Below are 17,295 nucleotides of genomic sequence, written 5' to 3' on the forward strand. Positions count from 1 at the left end.
ATTGGTCCAACAATCCCCCACATGAATAGAAATGACTCTAAACATATGCAGACTCGATAGACTCTAAAAAACTATACTTATTCTAATCCTGACTAGACTAGACAGACTTATCGAGAGTGTTTGCGAAAAATTCAATGTGTTTGAGTTGGTGGCATTTTTAAGCCTTGAACCACTCACAGTTAATATATGTCGGGTCTGTCGGGTTTACTTTACCAGGAGGTGAACATGATGTCTTGAACCAACCGGTGTTTTATGTAGACCGAGACAACAGGCATAATGCAGCTTCATTTTCTCGTAGATCTTAGTTCTCTATTGTGTTCATTGTGGCCCTGAACTATTCCTGGTTTTCATGAGTGAACTTAGAGAATATAGCCTTTCATTCATTCTCCTAGAAACGGCTCCATTTCACACTCATTAGGTGATTGACCATGAAAAGTATTGAGTAATACTCCGCTTAAGAAGCTATGGAATCATTAAAAGCTTATGCTTATCCTTCTCACATTTGTTAGCACTTTTATTATCTTAGGAGCTGGGAAGAGACTACTTGTCTCAAGTGCTTTGGTTTGATTCTATTTGATTTAGTTTTCCCTTTGAACCTACGTCTTGGGATCTCCAGTCATGATAGGTAGGGTTGCAATCAAGCATCCTCATTCGTTATAGGCTTTACACCCATTCCTTTTGATGATTTAGCAACAACATTGCGTGACAAACTTTTAGTAAATGGATCCTCTAGGTTGTCAGCCGATTTGATGTAGTCTATTGTGATTACACCAGTTGAGATAAGTTGTCTAATGGTTTTATGTCGTCTTTTGATATGACGAGATTTACCATTGTAGAGATTACTCTGAGTCCGAGCTATAGCTGATTGACTATCACAATGTATACGTAGAGCTGGCACAGGTTTCTCCCACATAGGAATATCTTCCAAAAAAATTCTAAGCCATTCATCTTCTTCTGCTGCTTTGTCTAAGGCTATGAACTCAGATTCCATGGTTGATCTGGCTAACACTGTTTGTTTGGTAGATTTCCATGATATTGCTGCTCCTCTTAGTGTAAAGACATATCCACTTGTGGATTTTGAGTTTTTAGAATCTGATATCCAGTTAGCATCACTGTATCCTTCTAAACTGCTGGTTTTTTACCATAGTGAAGCCCAAAATCTTTTGTGTAGCGCAAGTAATTAAGTACTCTCGTTATAGCTTTCCAGTGTGTATGACCTGGATTACTTGTATATCGACTAAGTATGTTTACTGCATGCGCTAGATCTGGTCTAGTACAATTGGTCAAGTACATGAGACTTCCGATCACACGTGTATACTCGTTTTGTGAAACCGTTTCACCTGAATTCTTTGTCAAGTGCATTTGGAGATCTAACGGAGTTTTTGCCGTACTATTAGAGTAATTTCTAAATCTCTCTAATATTGTTTGAGCATAATGAGATTGAGTTAAGATAATTCTGTTTGAATTTCTTGTGTCTTTAACCCCGAGAATTACATATGCTAATCCCAAGTCTTTCATCTCAAATGTCCCTTTGAGCGTGTTCTTTGTTTGATTGATTATGTATTTATTGCTTCCAATAATGAGCATATCATCTACACGTAGACATAGCAAAACATACGCATTTTTGGTAGTTTTGTAGTATATACATTTGTCACATTCATTTATTTTGAAACCATTTGACATCATTGTATTGTCAAATTTTTTGTGCCATTGTTTAGGAGCTTGTTTAAGCCCATAAAGTGACTTTACAAGTCGGCATACTTTGTCTTCCTCTCTGGGAATGACAAAACCTTCAGGTTGTTTCAAGTAAATTTCCTCTTCTAAATCACCATTTAGAAAAGCAGTTTTTACATCCATTTGATGAATTTCTAAGTCTCTTATGGCTGCGATTGCTATCATCAGTCTTATTGATGTTATTCTCGTCACAGGAGAATATGTATCAAAATAGTCAAGGCCTTCCTTTTGTCGGAATCCTTGAACTACTACAAGCCTATACTTGTATTTACCACCAGGTTTTCGTGTCATTATCCATTTATTCCCTAATGCTTGCAGCCAGGTAGTAAATCTGTTATGTAATAAGTATAATTTTGCATGATTGAATCAAATTCACTCATGATAGCTTCGTTCCAAAATGGAGCTTCTGGTGAAGCCATGGCTTCTGCCAAAGTTTTTGGAACATTTTCTACTAAAAATGCCATTAGGAAATCTTCTCCAAAAGATTTTTCCTTTCGAGCTCTTTTGCTCCTTCGAGGTTCATTTTTTTCTTCATTTTTTGAAATATCATTTATAGAAATCTCGATGTTTGTCTCAGTTTCTGAGTTTTTTTCATTGTCTCTTTTTTCTCGAGTTCGTTTTGAACCTTGTTTCTCCTTATATGGAAAAATATTTTCGAAGAAAGATGCATTTCTTGACTCCATGACTGTATTTTCATGAATGTCTGATATTTCAGATTTATGTACCAGAAATCGATAAGCATTACTGTTATGTGCATATCCGATGAAGATGCAATCCACTTTTTTAGGTCCAATAGTGACCTTTTTTTTGTGGTGGTACCGCAACTTTTTCCAAGCACCCCCACACTTTGAGGTATTTATACGAAGGTAAATTACCTTTCCATAATTCATATGGAGTTTTACCAGTTACTTTATGTGGAATTTTGTTGAGGATATAATTAGTGGTAAGCAACGCTTCCCCCACATGTTCTGGGATAACGAAGAATCCTACAACATTGCATTCATCATCTCTTTTAGAGTTCGATTTTTGCGTTCAGCAACTCCATTAGATTCTGGTGAGTAAGGAGCTATAGTTTGATGAAATATTTCATGTTCTTTACAGAATGCATTGAATGGACCATCATACTCGCCTCCTCTGTCGCTTCTAACCACTTTAATAGTTGTTTTAAGCTGATTTTCGACCTCGAGTTTAAATTCTTTAAATTTTTCTAAGGTTTCGTCTTTGCTATGTAATAAATATACATAGCAATATTTTGTGCAGTCATCTATGAAGGTCACAAAGTACTTTTTCTCACCTCTGGTTTGTAGTATTTTAAATCACATAAATCAGTGTGAATTAAATCTAGAGGTTTATTAGTTCTTTCGACACGAGGTGATGGCGTTTTTGTGAGTTTAGCCTGTACGCATACTTCACATTTTTGTTTACTTGTTTTGCATTTAGGAATTAGATTTAAATTCATTAATCTTTGTATAGAATTGTAGTTTACATGGCCTAATCTTTTATGCCATATATTAAAAGACTCAACCAAATAAGCAACTGGCTCTTTCTTATTCATTGAAACTTTTGGAGCTACAACTTTCGGAGGGACTGTCAATACATTCAACTTGACAAGTCCACCCTTAACATACCCTCTTCCCAAATACATCCCATTCTTCCTAATCACGAGCTTGTCCGCCTCAAAACTTGTGGGGAATCCATTCTTGCTGAGCAAGGTTCCCGAGACCAGGTTATTCCTCATGTCAGGCACATGCTTCACATTCGTCAGAGTGACCTCACGTCCAGATGCCATCTTCAAAATCACATTGCCGCGTCCTTCAATCTTGGAGACTGCAGTGTTTCCCATCCTGAGCTTCTCCTGAGTTTCGCTTTTCTGATAGGTGCTGAACATCGCCCTATCGGTGCAAATGTGGGTGGTTGCACCAGTGTCATACCACCATTCCTTGGGGTTGTTGCTTTCAACCATGTTGGCTTCAGTCACCACAGCAACGAGATCCTCCTCAGTGATATTTGCCTGAGCATTCTCATCCTTGATCTTTTTACGACACTCAACAGTCTTGTGCCCCACTTTGTGGCAGTAGTGACATTTCCCCTTGAACTTCTCCATATTCGCATTGATCTCAATACCTTTGTTCTTGAAGTTTTTTCCAGAAGCCTTCAAGGCTGCAGCAGTTTTGGAAGGCTTGGCAGGAGAATTAGCGTGTGCCTTTCCTTTGCCTTTGTGCTCAGCCATGTTGACACTGTGCTCCTTAGCAGTGACCTTGTCAGCAGTTCGGTTTCTGGATTCCATCTGAAGCCTCATGATGAGCTCCTCGAGCCCCATCTTCTTCTTCTTGTGCTTCAAGTAGTTCTTGAAATACGCATAGCTTGGAGGAAGATTTTCAATGAAGCTGAGAGTTGTGAATGTCTCACAGATGGACATTCCTTCAGCAGCGATTTCATGGCAAATGAGCTGAAGCGCTTCCACCTGATCCATGATGGGTTTTGAATCCACCATTTTGAAGTTGTGGAATTCTGAGGCCACATACTTCTGGCAGCCAGCGTCCTCACCTTTGTACTTCTTGTCCAGTGATCTCCATAGCTCTTTCGCCGTGGGGATCTCACAGACAATGGGTCAATGAGACGACCCAAAATGTAACGTTTGCAGATGAAGTCGGAATGCACTCATATGGCAATAGTTGCGAGACTGTGAACATCATCAATGACGTAAGGCATAAGGGGCTTGTCCTCCTGGATGAACTTGTCCAGCTTCATCGTTGTCAGGAAGAACATCATCTTCTTCTGACACGTTTTGAAGCCTTTGCCATCAAACTTGTCTGCCATCAGTCCTTGAGTGAACACACTAGGGACAGCCGGAGGAGTTTGAACTGCCACCCGACCACTTGCAGTTGCTGAAACTGAACCCGTCTGATAAAGACCAGCACCGAATAGACTCCGGCGAGTGGTTTCATCAGCAGCATTTCCAGCAGGGAGGATAGTGCTTGTTGTTGCTGCAGTGGTTGACGCTGTGATGTTTCCAATGGTTCTCACAGTTGCATCAGTGGCTGCAACGTTGAGTGGAGTTGTTGTGACATCAATGGGGGTGTTGTTATCGTACGTCATTTTTCTGTAGAGAAAACATGAAGACGGATTAATACTCCAATCAACAAATAACATATTATTTTTAAGCAAAAAATAATAGTCTAAAATCGATTTTCATTTTTGGTGTTTGAACCAAATCATATCGATATAAGTCTCGAGAAAAACGTTTTGCGAACTCGCTTAAAAGCGTTCGCAGAAATCGTTTTGTATAGACTTAGAATGTTTCACAAACTCGCTTAAGAAAGCGGTTATAAAAACGATTCATGTAAATAACATTTTGATAATGTATCAAAAACGTTTCAAGATAATGCTAGAAAGCAATCCGCAAAGCGGTATGAAACAAATAAAAAACGTTTCGCGGAAGGGATATAAAGCAAATCGCAAACTCGTTTTCAAAAGAACAAAGAAACGTTTTGCGGAAGTGCTAGAAAGCAAATCGCAAACCCGGTTAGAAGATAAGAACAAATGTTTTACGGAAGTGCTAGAAAGCAAATCGCAAACACGGTTCCAAAACCCGTTTTTATTAATCGTTTTTTCAATCCGATTAGAGCTTTAAACGTAAAGCGATTTTGAGTTAAGATTGTAGACGCCGGAAAACCAGACTGACCTAAACGATAAAATAAAAGCGATGTTAAGGAAATAGACGAATGTAAAAGACGAATACAAGAACGATAAGAAATCGTATTCGCAAAGAGACATGGATTCGAGATATGATCTATTTCCTTAACTCAAAATATTTGCTCCGTTAGTGAGACGGGATTGTACGAATATAGAATCCCAGGATACTACCATGACAGACGAATCACGCCTCACTCGTGATCGCCCTATCGAACTATAAACTCTACGAAACACTCTCGTATTTACGACTTACGCTAAGGGATTTTTTCTGTTGGTTTCGATGCGAAAAAAGTTCAGAAATGAAGGAAGAGGAGAGACGATATTTAAAGAGACGGAGAAGACCCACTTCCCACAACAGCTGCTGCACGTGGGCGAGAATCTCGCGGAGATCGAGGGAAGTTGAGTTCCGAAACTTCTTCCTCAAGACTCTCTCTTATCTCGTTTAAAACTTTCGAGACCCAGGGACCCAAAACCCAAGACCATGCCGAGCCGAGCTGGACAGCGGCGGCGGCGCGCGCGTGGGGAGCCTTCTGTTCCTCCAAGCCGTGTAAACCAAGGAGAGACTGATAACATATATATGCATCACAACTTCACCTTGTTTAGTAGATGTGGGAGTTTGTCCATTCTCATTATTTCACATTGGCTTATCTGGGCTTTTTCATTCAACAGCCCATCTCATTTCTTTTCTAATTTTCCAATTATTATTTAAGTAATTGGGCTAAACTAATTGGTCCGACAATATTTTTGTTTCCAAAATATGTCTTGTTAACAACAGAGTTATACATTTGAAAAACTAAAATATACCTTTCCAAATAAACGTCCTTTAGAGAAGCCAGTCTCTACAAAGTCTGGAACCACATTTAAAGCTATGGTGTTCACATAGCTCCCACAATTAGCACCTCTGGAAGAGTCAGTCCTTGATTACCATGCACTTCTACTGAGTTGGCGCCTTTATCAATTTCAACGATTTCAGTACAGTCAACAAGGTTGACATAGTTATTGAGAGGGAATCTACGACCCTCAGAGCATGATTATTGAGGGGTTCTTAGGGTGGGGTTCTCTTATTTAAGAGCCGGTTCTTAATTTTTTTAGTTAAAAGTTAAGAGATGGGTTCTTATATTCCTCTAAGAACCCCACTCTAAGAACCCCCAATAATCGTGCTCTGAGAAAGCATTACATCCCAATAACGTGGGCCCACATCTATTTCGTCCCAAGACGGAGGGAAGTTCGGAAGCGTATGAGATGGTTCCACATCAGTGCCGAACCCGCCTGGTGTGTAGCCACTTTCAAGAGGATCCATAGGTCCTTGATCCATCCCTCATCCAGATAGTGGTATGAGTGGTGGGTCTATTAAAATGCCCAGTGGAATCAATGCCAGAAAATAAACGAAAGGAGTTATGCTTGCTTATATATGTTATGAAATGGAATATGGAACAAAGTATTACAGGTATAACTGGTTATATATACGTAAATACATACTTCTTTTAACTAACCGGTTTTGTTCAAATACATTAAAGAACACTGATATCAAAGTTCTATAATTTTAGTAATATTAATGAATTAAAACGAGTATTAGTAGCATAATAGAGCAACCAGTTTCTCTTTACATCATACCTCCACGGTCAACATAGTCCTCTTCCCATATGTAAGAATCCACCCACATCTCTTCATCAGACAATGTCATAACAGGATATTCATTTGCCTTAGCAATTTCAAGGAAAAACCTATGAACACTAACCATCTGCTCCTCGGTAAAAAATTCTTTGAGCACCCTAAGGCTACACTCGAGTCCATCATGATGATATATATCTGGTAAAAACAAAATCATTATGTCAACGTGTACTTTGTTGGCTAAACTTGAAGTTTACTTGAGTTATAAGTAATGTAAATCCTAATGAGTTTAGGATTATCTTGAGTTGTGTTTATCCTAATGAGTTTAGGATATCTAAAGTATTATATAAGGAGATATCAACTTGTGATATAACTTAAGAGTTTGAGAGATAAGAACTTAAGGTTTTTGTGATAGTTTCGAGAGTTAATAATAAGTGTTCTTATTTGAGAATCATTGCAGTCTGTTTGGAATACTTGAGTTCTATATACTTGAAAAAAAATATTATTTGCAACTAAACACTTTGGTGTTCATGAACCCTTAATAGTTGAAATGTGCTGTTCTTCCGTTACGCCATCAGCCAAGAAAGACAATTTTCCAATATTAAAAGCTTTGTTCGGGAACGCGCTAGGCGCTAGTCGGGCAGTCGGGTTGGGCCTAGCGCCTAAAGAGAAAATCGGGGATTAATCGGAAATTATGCGGGGCAGAATTTTTAGACTGTTTACTATGTTATAAAACATGTTAATCTTTAATTGTATATAACATTAATACAAATTCATGTTTAAAATTGTATAAAACACACAAATAGAATATATAAACTTAATATAGTGTAATTTTCATCAAAATTATTAATATAAATGATATTTATAAAATTTTAGATCAAATAAATAAAAACAAATATTATTAAAAAAATAAAAAAATAAAAAAAATAGATTTGGCGGTCATTTAGGCGGTCTAGGCGGAGAAAATCGGATATCCGATTTTTTTAACCGATTTGACATAAATCGGGGCGGAAGAGTGACGCGTAGCGCCCAGGGGGCCGCCTAGGCGGCTGTGGGAACCGAAATTCGCACTGTCGATTTCCGTTTAAATTAGAAAAGTAGGAGAACTCAGTTTCCCAGAGGTCCCGGATATCTGCTAATACCACACGCTAAGCAATCAGAACACGAGATAACAAAGATAAATTATATGAAATCGTAAAAAGAGAGCAAGGAGAAGTCTTATTCCGAATTTTCGTATGAGCGTTTACAACAAGGTATAAGCCTGGGCTCGAGAGCTGTCGGCGAGATTCCTAGTTCTAACAACCCTAAGACGGCTAAACCTAATTGAGTCGCAGCTCGAATAACAAAAACGGAAAGTTGCCTAATTACCCTAAGTGCTAAGTTTGCTCTGAGAAAAGTCTCCCTTTCATGCTTCTCACCTAGGACTCCTTATATACTGGCTCCTAGGTCGGTTTGCGCATTTCCTCTTCTGCCCTTAAGCCGTCATAGCGTAAAAATGGAGATATTCCATTTTGTTTCGACCTTCGTAATTATCCGCGGAAAATTGACATTTATCTTTCCTTTGCGAACCAAGCGTAAACCGTCATGCGGCTTACGGGCTGTTGGTTAAGAAATCGTAAGTTGGGCCTCGAGTCATGTCTTAGGTCCCTTTGGGCCGTCTTCTGACTCGAAGCGTTTATTACAGCTTCTTTCGATAAAGAACGAACTTTCCGCGTTTTTTACCGTAAAGTTTGATCGATGACTTAGAATGGCGGGAAACATGAAATGGGTTCGCTACGGTCTTCGGGAGATAGCATCGAAGGGTAGACGAGAATGCATGGACTAATGTCGTATCGACGTTTCGGAAGAGCTCGGTCGCTACGTAGGGACCGAGCGGAAGGGACGCTCGGTCGCTACGTAGCGACCGAGCTTTGGGTCGAGCATGGTCGCTACGTAGCGACCGAGCGGAACAGACGCTCGGTCGCTACGTAGCGACCGAGTGGAATGAACGCTCGGTCACTACGTAGCGACCGGACAGCATGCATGTGCGGTAGTTGCGTAATGACCGTGCTTGGTTCGTCCATCTTCCGATCGTCATATTTGGAGCTATCCGTAACTGGTCTGGGTATGTTTCCGATGGCTTATGTTTGAATTCAAACAAAGCTTTATCTCGGGAACATACATTGCGACGTTCTCTTGACCGAGCATGATTTGTTGCGGAAAGACATATTTGTATTTTGCGGAGATTTGGATATTAACTTTGTCGTAACCGTTTTTTACCCCACCAGCGGCTAGGCAGCCGATTTTTAGAACATGGATTAAAAGGAGCTCGACGGAGAAATCCGTACTCGGTGACTTGTTCTATGTTAAATAATTCCAATTAACTTAAGGAGCAAGTTAACAGTGAGTTAAGAAAAAAATAAAATATATCGAAGTTATGATTTATGTTTACATATTACTATATATTAGGTTAAGGAGTAGCTTAGTCCTATATAAGAGTTCTTATGGAGAATTGTTCCATAAGAGAAACACATTGATTCAGTTTTTGAGAGAGTTTCTAAATCTAATAAGAAGAGTTAGTTCTTATAATCTTTTGTGTTCTTGCAACTTTAATTGGCAATCAGAGCTCCATGTTTCAAAAATCGGTTACAAGAGGAGTTGTAATTTGATCAAAACATGGGAGACGATAACAATTCTCAAGCACGTGATAAAGGTCTTGAGATGAAAAAAAAACATACGATGTCCCACGTTGTCATCGACCAACTACACCGTAAGGTCAATGCGAATGAAAATGATGGTTCATTTATACGAAGTTTGGGATACGATTGATCTATGGAGTGATAACGCAAAGAAGAACAATATGGCGATTGCTCTAATCTTTCAATCAGTCCCAGAGGCGCTAACACTTCAGATAGGAGAACATGATACATCGAAGAAGATTTGGGAAGCTATCAAATCACCTAACCTAGGTGTTGATCGCGTGAGAGAAGCAAGGTTACAGATTTTGATGTCTGAGTTCGACAAACTGAAGATGGCATACACAGACACGTTGGATGACTACGCAGGAAAACTTTCAGACTTAGCATCGAGAGCAGCCGCGTTAGGAGAGATAACGGAAGAATCGAAGATGGTAAAGAAGTTTCTAAAGGGACTTCTAAGAACAAAGTTCATTAACATCGTAGCTTTGTTAAAACAAGTGCTGGATCTAAATTCAACGGGGTTCGAAGACATTGTTGGGAGATTGAAAACTTTCGAAGAACACATAAAAGAAAAAACCCAAGATGAAGATCAATCGAAGTTAATGTTTGTAAAGAATGATACGCAAGGTCATGGAAGCCATAACAACTCGCGAGGAAGAGGCATAGTAGAGGTTATGGTGGAAGAGGAAGAGGACGAGGAAGGTCTAATGGTTCTGATGGTCATAATAAAGGAGGAGAAGCTTCGGACAAGACCAAGAAGGACTACTCTAAGGTTAAATGCTGGAGATGCGACAAGATGGGGCACTTTGTGCCACATTGTCCTACACAACCGAGAGAAGGAACAAATCTAACGGAGACACAAGAGTCAGATGCATTATATATGCACGAAGTTGTGTTCCTCAACAAAGAAAGAGTGTTTCCTAAAAGATTTGACGAGTGTGTTGGAAATACGAGTATATGGTATCTTGACAATGGTGCAAGTACCATATGACAGTCAAGAGAGAGTTCTTCTCAATACTAGACGAAAGTGTCATAGGCAAAGTCAAATTCGGTGATAGATCAAACGTCGAGATTTTTGGGAAAAGTCTGATCACGTACAAAGGAAAAAAAGGAGAGAAGAGCACTCAAAGATATCTACTACATCTTAAGTCTTAAACACAATATCATAAGTCTTGGACAAGCAACCAAGATGGGTTGTGAGGTTAATATGAGAGAAGACTTACTGATGCTGAAAGATCCCCGTGGAAGGCTATCGGTACAAGTCTCAAAGTCACCAAACCAATTGTACAAGACGCCAATGAGGTTGAATATCCGAAGTGTCTTCAAATACAAGAAAATGATGTTACATGGACGTGGCATGCGCGGTAGGACATGTGAGCTTTGGAGTCATGAAGAATATGGTAGATAAGGAGATGGTAGTAGGGATGCCTCAGGTGATACACGGGAAAGATGTGTGCAATGCCTTCTTAGTTGGGAAGCAAACTCAGAAATCTTTCCCGCATAAAGCAAAGTATCGAGCATCACACGCATTGGAGCTGGTACATGGTGACTTGTGCGGTCCGATATCACCACCAACACCAGCAAACAATAGATTAGTATTCGTCTTAATTGATGATTACTCAAGATATATGTGGACGATGCTGCTAAGAGAGAAGAGTGAAGCGTTCGATCGGTTCAAAAAGTTCAAGGAGTACGTGGAGAAACAAACGAAGATAAAACTCAAGAATTGTCGCACCGATAGAGGAGGAGAGTTCACATCTTCTGAGTTGATTTTTTTTTTGTGAAGAAAACGGTGTAACTAGACATCTCACTGCACCGTATACACCACAACAAAATGGTGTGGTCGAGAGAAGAAATAGAACACTAATGGAGATGACAAGGAGCTTGATGAAAGAAATGAAGATTCCTAATCAACAATGGGGTGAGGCAGTGCGTCATTCAATGTATCTAATCAACCGCATTGCTACAAAGGCTTTAAAAAATAAACTCCATACGAAGGCTTATATGTTAAGAAACCAAACATTGAACATCTAAGGGTCTTTGGGTGTGTAGCTTTCGCAAAATTCAATGCTCCACATCTCATCGATCAAGGATTGTGATTAATCTCGGGACATAGCCTCGTTCAAAAGCTTATAGGCTCTATGATCCTGTCACGAAGAAGATTATTGTTAGTAGAGACGTAATCTTCGATGAGAAGAAGAGTTCGGATTGGTCTACAACAACGATGACTACAAACGATGAACCAGGAACTTTCAACCTTCCTCACATCGATGTTACAGAAGAAGGAGATGGTGATGAGCATCAAGATCACCAACACCACGAAGAGCAAAACAATAACGAAGAAGAAGAAGCTGTAGAGGCAGGTGAACAAGAGCAAGTAGCAGAGAACAACGATGCAAACCAAGACCAACATGTAACATGGGGATATGGCCGTAACATAAGAAAACCAAAGCGGTTCGATGATTACATTCTGCTCGCCGAAGTTGAAGGTGGTAGACTCTTGCTCACCAAAGATGGTGAACCAGAAAGTTACATCGAAGCTGCAGCGATACAAGCTTGGATCGATGCAATGAAGGCAGAGATCGAATCTATCATAAAAAAACAAGATCTAGAAGCTCGTCAAGAAGCCGGCAGGTGTAAAACCGATAGGTTTAAAGTGGATTTATAAGATCAAGAGGAATGCAGATGGAACGGTGATCAAATACAAAGCAAGACTAGTCGCAAAAGGTTACGTGCAACAACAAGGCATAGACTTCGATGAAGTATTTGTACCAGTCACTCGGATAGAGACCATACGACTACTCTAAGCTTTGGCAGCGACCAATGGATGGGACATCCATCAGTTAGATGTGAAAACTACGTTCCTAAACGGAGACTTAAACAAGGATGTATATGTAACTCAGGCAGAAGGTTTTGAAGAGAAAGGTAAAGAGAACCACATATACAAACTCAGCAAAGCTCTATACGGTTTACGTCAAGCTCCGAGAGACTGGAACATCAAACTCGACCGTTTTCTTAAGGAGATAGAGTTCATGAAGTGCACCAAGGAGCATGTGGTATATCAAAAGAAAGAGAAGGGGGAGCTTCTGATAATATCTATATACGTTGATGACTTGTTTGTAACAGGGACTTCGCTCAACGTTATCAAGAAATTCAAGGAAGATATGTCAAGAAGATTTGAGATGTCAGACCTCGGGAAGCTTACATACTATCTTGGAATATAAGTAACGAAAGGAGCTGATGGCTTATCCCATGTATGGGGCTTACACAGTGGTTGGAACAAAGACACATTTGGTTGTGAAATCCAATGTAGCAGATAAAGTCATATATCTGCACGGCCCGACCAATAGTTCAAGTCACACACTCCCATAATCCATTTTCTCTTCATAAAATTCCCTTCAACTTTTTATGTCAACAAAATAATACAATATTGTGGAGTTGAAGGGAAATATCCAAATACATGTCTTATTTTTTTAATAATCCATATTTATAGCAATAATATACGATTGTTCGTTCACCAAGTAATAAAATAAATTAGTAATTAAAAATATCTAGAATCTATATTATTTATCAAGGACCAGAAATACCTTGCTTACGTATCATTAAGAAATGCATTAACATAAATACAGCCGTAAGAAGATGTAATACAAAAGTGTGTAAACTATAAAAACGAGTCAAAGTGGATTGTCCAACACTAGCACTTCCGCGTAATAATTCTACAAGAGGCGATCCTATTACCGGAATAGCGTCAGGTACAACTGTTACAATTTTGACTGCCCAATAGCCAATTTGATCCCAAGGTAAAGAATAACCTGTTACACCAAAAGATGCGGTCAATACACCCAGAACCACACCAGTAACCCAAGTTAATTCGGTTTTTTAAAACCACCGGTGAGGTATACAAGAAATACGTGCAGGATCATCATTAGGACCATCATACTTGCCGACCATTGATGAACTGATCGGATTAACCAATCAAAGTTACCTTCAGTCATTATATATTGAACAGAAGCAAAAGCCTCAGTAACAGTTGGACGGTAATAAAAAGTCATAGCAAATCCTGTATCTACTTGTACTAAAAACAAGTAAGGGTAATTCCTCCTAGACAATAAAATATGTTGACATGCGGAGGAACATATTTACTAGTTATACCGTCTGCAATCGCTTGAATCTGAAGACGTTCTTCGAACCAATCATAAACTTTATTGACATAGGTAAACCAAGGTTCCTCTCCCTCCAAGAACTGTATATGAGAATTTCATCTCGTACAACTCAAACAAAAAAAAGACCCAAATACTGATTGAAACGGATATGGGATATAAAATTTTAAACTTCTCTCTCATTCAATATTATTTAAAGATATGAAAGAGTCAAAATGCGAAAGCTCTTCTTTGTGGTTAAATGAACTCAAGTCAGCTCATACGTCATGTAACTATACTCACGTTCTGATGCACACGAGTTTGAAAGTATCAAAGGCTGAGGAAGAGTCTGAGATTGATGCAACATTGTATCGAAGCACCATAGGATGCTTAAGGTATCTTCTTCATACTCGACCGGACTTGGCATTCTCGGTCGGTGTATTAAGTAGATATATGCAAAGTCCAAGAGAGAGACATGGACAAGCCGTGAAGCATCTGTTGCGATATATAAAGGGCACCACTAAGTATGGTCTCTTCTTCAAACGGAATGGAACAACGGAGATTACAGATTACAGTGACAGCAGCCATAACATAGACGTTGATGATGGAAGAAGCACTACATGGTTTATGTTCTACCTAGGAACATCGTCGATCACATGGATATCGTGTAAGCAACCGACTGTAGCATTCTCTTCATATGAGGCGGAGTTCATGGCGTCTACAGAAGCTGCAAAACAAGCAATATTGTTAAAAGAGTTAATGTCCGATGTAGATCCTAAAATCTACACTAAGTATTTGATAGTGATCGGGAGTTTAATCTAGGGAAGATAAATGATGTAGGCAACGATATGTTTAGAACACAACGATGTAATCAGTTTCCAGTAGGTAAAAATGGACTTTATTGATGAATAAGATCGAATACAATGAGTTAAACTAGATCGGATGTTACAAATGAGATGTATAAAGAAAGGATCTAAGATGGGAATGAAAACAAGGTCGATGTATGTGTGTAGCTCTCTCTAGGGTTTTCAACGTGTCCCCCTTCATGTTCGTTCCTCTCTCTTTATAATGAGTCGACTTCCTCCTCTTCGCAACTGCTATGCGATCTTCGTTATAGTCCAGCTATGGGAACTTCAACACCAGGAATCCAGAGGAGGCTGTGAGAGTTATTGAGAACTTTGCATCCAGCATCCAACAACAGCACCAAGAACACTGACTTTGAGAGGAAGAGATCTACTGCCATCCTTGGGAACGATCAGATGGATGAGGTCAGAGCAAAGCTGGACAGTGTTCACAAGCTTCTCAGGAAGCAAGCTTGCTTAGTTAAGGATGCAGAAGCTGTAGACACAGAGGGTAAAGCAGAGGTAGAAGAAGATGTGAACTTCATCAGCGGAACTGGATTTCAGAGGTCTGGAAACCAGAATGGAAACTTCTATGGATAAAGGAGTAATTTCAACCAGAGTTCGTAGCACCAGAAACCCTACAGCAACAACTACAGCAACAACATGAGTTATGGAAACTCATTCTACCTGAAGCCACCACCACCTACTCAGGAGAGCAAGATTGAAGCGATACTCGATAAGCTTCTTGAGGGACAGCAGAGCGTGACGGTGGACTTTAATGGGAAGATTGACTTTGTCTACAACAACCTGAACACACAGTTTGAGACTTTGAGCACTCATGTGAAGAAGCTGGAGATGCAGGTTGTTCAGACAGGATAAGCTGTTAAGAGGCAAGAAGCCTTAACAAGAGGGGTAGGAGATGATGTCATGAAGCACCACGTGAATGCCATCATAGATGATGATTTCTGGCAAGTGGTGAAGCATGAGAAGCTGCAAGAAGGAGATTTCGAAGTAGAAAGCTCGATGAGCTTCAGCGGATCGCATTGGTGTCGATCGACGCCAGACTTCGAACATCGATTGACGGACTTAAATCAAAACCGATCGATGACACCTACGGAGTCGACCGCATCTTGCAATGCCGTGAGGATTATGACTCACGAGGAGTTCACAGCAAGACACCCACATCCGCACAGCCCTGTTTATGTAAAAATCGATTGGCAAATTGGTCATGCCATCGATCAGAAAATTGGTCCTGCCATCGATCAACAGAGAGAGACCGCCATCGATCGACAACCTCCAGCGCCCATCGATCGACGCGCACCTCTCACATACTGAGTGCAGATGCCAAAAATAGACGTCGTCCGTCTCAATGCACTCAGGCCACAACCCAAACCTTCAGCTAACCCTCCAGAGACCACCAACACACATTCAGATGATGCAGCAGAGCCTATGGAAGTTGATAAGGCTCCTATGGGGAGAACCTTGAGGAATAGAAAAGGAAAGGTTGCTAAGCATCTGAAAAGGGAAGCTAATGAGAAGGAGATGGAAAGTTTCCAAAAGAGAGTCTTGAGGATTCCATTAGAGAAACCATTCGAGGAGGCCTATTTTACCCATAAATTTGGGATGTTCTTCAGAGAAACTGAAGATGACATTAGGAGAATATTCTATGAGGCCAGAGAAAAGATGAAGAATAGGATTACACTGAAGAAGAAGAGTAATCCTGGGAAGTTTGCAGTACCATGCACGGTGAAGGGTATTGAGTTCCCACATGCATTATGTGACACATGAGCATCAATCAGCATCCTACCTAGGGTTATGGCAGACCATCAGGGTCTGAAGGTGGAGCCTTCCAAGGAATCGTTCACTTTTGTGGATTGTTCTCATAGAAGCTTATGAGGAATTGTAAGAGACCTAGAGGTGCAGATTGGTAATGCCCTAGTTCCAGTTAATTTCCATGTCTTGGATATCAAGTTGAACTAGAACTCTTCTCTGTTGCTTGGGAGAGTCTTTTTGTCAACAGTAGGAGCAGTGTGCAACATGAAAACCAACCAGTTGTGCATGACGCTCATAGATCCACATGTCCACTACAATCCTACTCCAGTCATGAAGCCACATGCGTCCTCCAGAAGAATTGATGATCCAAGACTCATTGGAGCATGCCACTGTGGATCTGAGTATGAGACACAATATTCGGCGTCGATCGAAACTCACACCGCCACATCGATCGACAGTGCGCACCAGAAATCGATCGACATTCCCAAAGAAGAATAGGTCGACAATAGTCCAGGCGATTGGGAGAACGACTACTATAATCCCACCATGGCGGCACACACTAGAGATACCCTGCATAAAAAGGAGTATGATGAAGATTATGAGGAGGAACGACCTATAGAGTACAGAGCCATTCTTGATGAGGAAGATAGACTTCTCCACCATTCCTCTCAAAAAAGGAATGCGCCGTCAATTGACAGAACCATCTCAACATCGATCGACACTCATCTTCATCAGACAAGCCGATAACGAGCATTGACCGACATTGCCTACTACCCATCGATCGACACTGGAGTCGACCGTGCACGAGAAGAAGATTACTCG

At 40.2% G+C, this 17,295-nt stretch overlaps 1 protein-coding gene across 1 annotated transcript; it reads left to right on the forward strand.

Annotated features, from left to right (window-relative positions):
* Window positions 1-9,811: 9,811 nt before the first annotated feature.
* LOC125590400 lies at window positions 9,812-10,710 on the forward strand. The gene is made up of 2 exons (XM_048763962.1): window positions 9,812-10,346; window positions 10,451-10,710. Exons 1-2 carry the CDS (start codon window positions 9,812-9,814, stop codon window positions 10,708-10,710), a joined length of 795 nt encoding a protein of 264 aa, XP_048619919.1.
* The last annotated feature ends 6,585 nt before the right edge of the window (window positions 10,711-17,295 follow it).

This window comes from Brassica napus, chromosome C7 (assembly GCF_020379485.1).
Source record: "Brassica napus cultivar Da-Ae chromosome C7, Da-Ae, whole genome shotgun sequence".
Lineage (NCBI taxonomy): Eukaryota > Viridiplantae > Streptophyta > Magnoliopsida > Brassicales > Brassicaceae > Brassica > Brassica napus.

Bases quoted from the DNA above. Each gene is read 5' to 3' on its own strand.
- LOC125590400 (XM_048763962.1), top strand. From the start codon at position 9,812: ATGATGGTTCATTTATACGAAGTTTGGGATACGATTGATCTATGGAGT. The intron at 10,347-10,450 runs GTCATGGAAGCC...GTCATAATAAAG, and splicing joins TGTAAAGAATGATACGCAAG to GAGGAGAAGCTTCGGACAAG.